At 46.7% G+C, this 6,000-nt stretch overlaps 1 protein-coding gene across 1 annotated transcript in view; it reads left to right on the top strand.

The window, feature by feature from the left end:
• Positions 1 to 1,240: 1,240 nt before the first annotated feature.
• kirrel3b (kirre like nephrin family adhesion molecule 3b) overlaps positions 1,241 to 6,000 on the top strand; it is a gene marked incomplete at both ends in the record, with an annotated part of 153,735 nt that continues 148,975 nt past the window's right edge. Inside the window, one exon of the mRNA XM_079225271.1 lies at positions 1,241 to 1,283. Within this exon, the coding sequence (XP_079081397.1) occupies positions 1,241 to 1,283 (43 nt within the window). The remainder of the gene's footprint in view (positions 1,284 to 6,000) is intronic.

The raw sequence follows: 6,000 nt of genomic DNA, 5'->3' as shown, positions 1-6,000 counted from the left end.
TATTTCAATGGATAGTATTAAATTAAATTAAAAGTGTTGTGCATAAAGAATGAAATTGAATGGTAACTTTCTTTCCTTGAAACCCTTTAGTGTGCTTGGTTTACAGTGGAGCGTGGTGTTTTACAGTACAAGACATCTAGGGCGCTCCTTTATTCGCGGACTGGCCTGGAACATATGCCTCTTTTTAAATAATTAACAAGCATAACCAGCAGCACTTGTTTGTAAGCATGCAATGCACTTTAGCATTTTATGATGTCTTGCACAGTGGCTCCTTGAGTGAGTGACTCTAATTCACCCCTAATAAAATGAAAAAAAGACTACTATTTAATACTGCAGCTATGGTTTTGAATGCTAATGGGGTCTCGTCCATTCTCAGGGAGGGCAGCTCACATTTAAATGATATGCAATCCATAGAATCCAGAAAAGGCAGGCGGGGTCAAAAAAGAAAGGAGGGGTGAGACACTACACTTTTTGTTTTGTGGATGCCTGTGTTGTTTGTAGCTATAGAGGCCAAGTCGCTCCTATTCTCATTCTAATTGCACCCTCTCTGTTTCCCCCTCGGCAGCTCTCGTTCCCAGAGAGAGGACCCGAGTCTGCCAGCCTCTCACTCAGCTGCAGCCACCCAGACAGACATGCTCAGAGAGAGAGAGAGAGAGAGAGAGAGAGAGAGAGAGAGAGAGAGAGAGATGGGAGGAGTCTAGCTATGGAGCTCCATCCACTGACTGTTTCTGCTATGTGATGTGAGTGGCGGAGTAAGAGAGAGAGAGAGAGAGAGAGAGAGAGAGAGAGAGAGAGAGAGAAGTAAGGGGGAGGAAAGTGGGGGCTGAAGAGACTGGGAATGGATGGGCAATGAGAAACCGTGAGAGCGAGAGAGGAAGAGTGAGCGCGAGTGTGCTCAGAGTCAGCAAGCGGAGACACAGAAAGTCTACGGGCGCACGTCAACAAGGGAGCATGGAAGGCAGCGCAGACCACCGACAACTCTGAAGAAGAGTGACACAGAAAGGGGAAGGAGACTCGTGGAGAGTGAGAAGAAGAGGAAGAACCGGCAGGAGAAGAGACGGACTGAAGACAGACGACCAGCCTGGTAAAAGGAGACACCACTGAGGGACTGTAGCATCCGTCCCCCCCGAGCAGCACAGAGGAGCACTGTCTCATCTCGTGCATGTGTTTGTGCCTGCCAACTTCAATTTCACACTCGCCCACTGTTTTTCGTAGGTTTTGCCCTCTCCACTCCACAGTCATGATCCCTCGGGTCCTTCTGCTCCTGTGGATCTCCGGACATGGTAAGTTTTTCCAGATTAAGTTGCTTTATTCTGCCCATCTCGCGTGCTTGTTTGTGACTGCTGTGTGACTTGCTAGGCTTGGGAACGGTGTCTCCGGCATTCATCTCGCTGTCATGTCTGAGTTTATCCTGCCATCGGAGTGCAGCGCTTCCCGTGTGCACTGTTGGGTCTGATGCCAAATGAGAAAAGGAGGAAATTAAAGGAAAAAGTCTTCCCAGGGCTGTGAATAGTTGTGCAGCTCATCGTCGGCTTCAGACCAGACAAGTTAAATACTTCCCATGCAGGCTTTATATTCCTGTCCCACACACAAACGGAGCCCTTTAACCCGAGATCAGTTCAGTCAAGCGTTCGCTCCTGAGTCGCATTGTTTTGAAATGACAGCCCTTCCCCGTTGAGTCCAACTCCAGGGGTCTGGGCGAAAGAATAGAGAGAGAAAAAGTTCACAGTGAAGCGCTTTAGAAGGCAGACTCCCGAGGAAAGCTTGGCAACTCCAGCCCTTTTTTGGACAGTACCCGCTGTTGTTATTTCTATTCCTAGACAGGTTGTTTGCGGACAGAATGAGGATGGATTAGTTGTTTCCCCAGCTTGCCACCAGGTGGTTGTCTTTGGAAGACAATAGAGGTTGAGTAAAGTGCAGCAGAACTCTACCTCTGTGGTGTCTGTGTGATGTGGATGGAACGGACACATACACACACACACACACACACAGAGGCAGAATCAGACAGTGGGTGTTTGTCAGCTCCGAGCGTCATGCCGGGCCCACGGCGAGCGGCCTGGTTTACGCTCCGCGGGGTCGAGGTCAATGACACAGCGGCCACCTCTTTCTCAAAGTGTGACCCCGTGGCGTCGGACTCCATTCTAAGGAGGGCACTGCCTGAATGGATGTGTGTCTGTGTGTCTGCGTGCTTGTTTAGCTGTATCCCCGATGGGAGTCGCAACCTTCCTCACAGAATAAGGCACAATCTCAGAATATGAGATCTCAGTTTGTTGACATGTTTTGAAATGTGCAGCTCCAAGTCAGTAACACAACAGAGAAAGAAACAAGAGCATTTCCTACGGCATTGAACTCACATGTTGATTTAAAGCCTATGGCACGTGAATATATAAACAAAACACTATTCATCAAGCACAACATTTTGCTGTGACTATCCCTTTCTGCTGGCTTATTTTTCATGTTCAATTGATGTTATCAACACGGGCTAATTTGAAACTGGGGTGATGCCGCTTCTAATTCTCTCTTTGCTTGTCCCGTGCTTTTAACGTGGGGATAGATCTCTTCCAGAGATCGTGTCAGCTGCATTATCCATTTTCTTTTATCGACTTCGGTACGACTGAGTGGCTGACCCGGGACAGATGTGCGAGCTGTCCCGTCCCCCCCCCAGAGACTGGACAGAGTCGAGGCAACGGGAGCTTTTCTCTCGAGGTCGTGGCCTTCGTTACGGGGCGGTTACAGTTACAGTACATCCCGGTACCGAGGCTGTGATTACTGGTGTTGCTGCTTTGCTGTACTCCTCTCCCTCTTTTTTCATTGTCAAGTATTTCTGTACCATCTGTGCTTACTGTGACGCAGATATACACGATCAGTCATTAGTCTCTTCTCCTCCACTCTGTGAGGCATCTGTTGAGTTCCGTAGCCACGACTTACTTCTGCTGAATTGCCTGGCTTTTTCCCATGTTTATTCCATGAATCACGTCCTAGTTATATTATACACAAGAAAAAAAAAGAAAACTGCAGAGGGAGTTTGATTTATTGGCACGCACACATTGTTTCTGACTTTTATTCCGTGACAATCACATTTTCATTCAAACGCTATCACAGGCTTAGCTCCGGTTATAGGAACAACCAACACCATATCTGCGGTGGCAGCAGCTGGAATGAGAAGGGGTTGCTGTGTATTTCAGCAGTTAGTTATTACCATAAAATAAAATACTTCTTTCCCCGCCAGGTAAACAGCGGATAACAACCTACCTTCTCTATGCGTACCTCTGAGGAGTAAAAACAAAACAAAAAAGTGCTTCCCCGTAGTTTACTGTCGTTGAACAAATTACGGGTCTGTTTATGTGCCGAGTCGGCGTCAGCAAAAAGCTGCGGAAAACAATTTTGTTTTTATGAACAGGGGGGGGACAGAGGGGAGTTGTGGCCACAGCAGTCATATACTGAGACGCAGTTATCCTGCGAGAGCGTGAGAAAAGACGGGGATGAATGAGATAATGAGCAAGAGAGAAGAGATGAATATGCAGAGGCACCGGGCACTTTTCTTCTCTCAACTTTGGTCTGGAGTAAAAAAAAAAAAGAGAGGGTGACCAAGCTGAAGGGATGTTGCTGCGAGACGCTCGCTGTGTTGTTACCTCATTTATGGCACCTTTTCTTTCACCGTCACTCAGACAGATGACACCGCACCAGTCAGGGGGATCTGGGAGATGGTCTCTAGGGACACATTCACCTCAAGCCAAACTTATCCCGGACCTCGCACCACCTATTACCCATTTTTCCTCCAATCTGATATTTGTATTCTTTTTTCCCCCCTCTTGAGATGCACTGTGAATGAGAACCCCAGACTCAGTCTTGGGGGAAAGTGTAATTTATGTGAGAGCACGATGTCCCAGTGGAGGAGGGGCAGTTTAAGAATAGTCTTGTCCTGGATGTGCCAGGCTCTGAAAAAAATATGCTTGAGAAAAGTCACACATTGTCATTGTTAAGTGTATGGGCTCAGTCCGTCTCCCCCTCTGCCTCTTTCCCTCTGTGTCTCTCTTTTCCCTGCTTTTCTTTCTCTGAATGACACCTTGGGAAATGTATACGCAAAACCGTCTTGGCCACTGGGTTTCTGGTCCACTGTCTCAGGGAAATTAAATCTTGTCCGGCCGTGCTCGACTCCATCTTTGCCCACTAGGGGCAGTGCTGCTGCACAGGAATGAGATCCCAATCTTCCTAAAAATCTCCCCCTTGCTTAATCGCCTGCATTAAATTCCAGCGCCTCGTGTCAGAACCCCGAAATTCACCACCCCAGCCAGACTAAGCCGTTTCTTAGTCCTGGAAAGCTTGTCTTAGCACCCCCAACAGCCCCTATTTCATTTACTGCTGTCTATTAACTGCTGACTGACGACTCTAAATCCGCTTTTCATGGGCGCCAGGCTTTGATACATATTGCTCAAGCAAAGTATAATTAAATGTCTTTCCAATGTCATGTCTGGATGTGTGGGGTTTTTTTTATAGTCGGAGAAATCATTCTCACTTCTCCAAAGAAAAAAAAAAAAAGAGAAACCGCCCCATTACGTTGCACAACACTCCTTAAACATGAATACCAATCTTCAGCCTCATTATTATGAATAGTTATTTGTAAGCAGGACAAACAGCGGTTTTATGGACAGATTATGATCGTGATGACTCAGAGGCATTCAATTGATTTATCCCCATTCTATCAGAAATCTAAAACCAATGTACATTGTATTGCATGATGTCATATTCCCAACCCAAGTAAGATGACAGAGCACAGACTAAATATGTCCATATTCATACAGGACGCTGGTACTTGCCCGGTAAGAAACACGAAAGTGTCCTTTCCTGTTCTCATGACTTGCCCTCACCATACACGGCAGTTGCTATGAGTAATGTTAATCCTGTCTGGATTATGCCATACAAACACCGTGAGTGACAGATGATGCCATCAATTCCTGATGGGGCCCAGTGGCATGCAGTTTGTTTTCTTGTTTGTGCTTCATGTCCCATCAAGGCTCGCCAGCTTAAGTCACCTCAGCCGCTGTGACCCCTGCTCATTTCTGTGCCACGATAGATTAAGCCCCCTGTAATCCCTCTGAGCCGAGCGCCCTGTTGGATATTTATGGTAATAAGTAAACATATGAATAAATAATCTAAGAGGCTGCTGCTGCTGGACAGCTCCAACTTGTAAGTCCCAATGTTTGGCAGTGGTTGTCGCAACAACGAGATATGCTATTTCCAAGAAAAATCAGTTTTGGCGTAGAGTTTTATTCCACTAGATGAATATATCAATAAACAAAGAGACTGGCATGTGTTCATGTGAGAGCGCAACCTCTCCAAATGTTTCAGTTGCAGGCAGTGCCAAGTTAAAAATTCAGAATTTGAGTAAGTGTAGTATATCCGGTGACTGCAGCACTGGATGAAAGCCTCATTTTGAGTCTGTCAGGATTCAGGTCAGCCAGGGAAGGGAATATGATTAGTTTGGAGTGTTCTTGGAAAACCAGGCAATGATCTGCTTCCTCTCATGCAGCCAGTCAACAAAATCAAGCTGTTTACGGTCGGGCTTCATTATCCATCTCCAAGACTCTCTTACCAGCCCCAACAGTTTTCTTTAGTACCAACCAATCAAGCCCCAAGCGCCTCATCCCCTCTCTCCCTGAGACCCTGCTGCTGGATCTCATTCCTCAGGGATGAATTTATCCAGATTGGAGCACTCAGCAAAAGGGCATTATCCCGGCTTACATGGTCGTCGGGACGGCAGTGTTAAGTAATTCAACCAGATGCTGTTGTGATCACTGGGTCACCTGCAAAGACAGCGTTAGCAGCTACACTTCTACATTCTTTACAGACACACCTCCATCCATCTGAGGCGTAATCCTCGGACGACAGGGAGAGAGATAGTTGGACCTCGATGGTTATTTTAAGAAACTTGTAAAAGTGCTGTCAAATGTAGGAAATTGTGCGGAAGCCCTTTCGAGCCGTAGTCTGGATTTTATTTGG

Source organism: Taurulus bubalis, assembly GCF_910589615.1.
Source record: "Taurulus bubalis genome assembly, chromosome: 10".
Taxonomy (NCBI): domain Eukaryota; kingdom Metazoa; phylum Chordata; class Actinopteri; order Perciformes; family Cottidae; genus Taurulus; species Taurulus bubalis.
The sequence above is the reverse complement of the archived record's forward strand: the minus strand, read 5'-3'. Positions and strand labels throughout refer to the sequence as shown.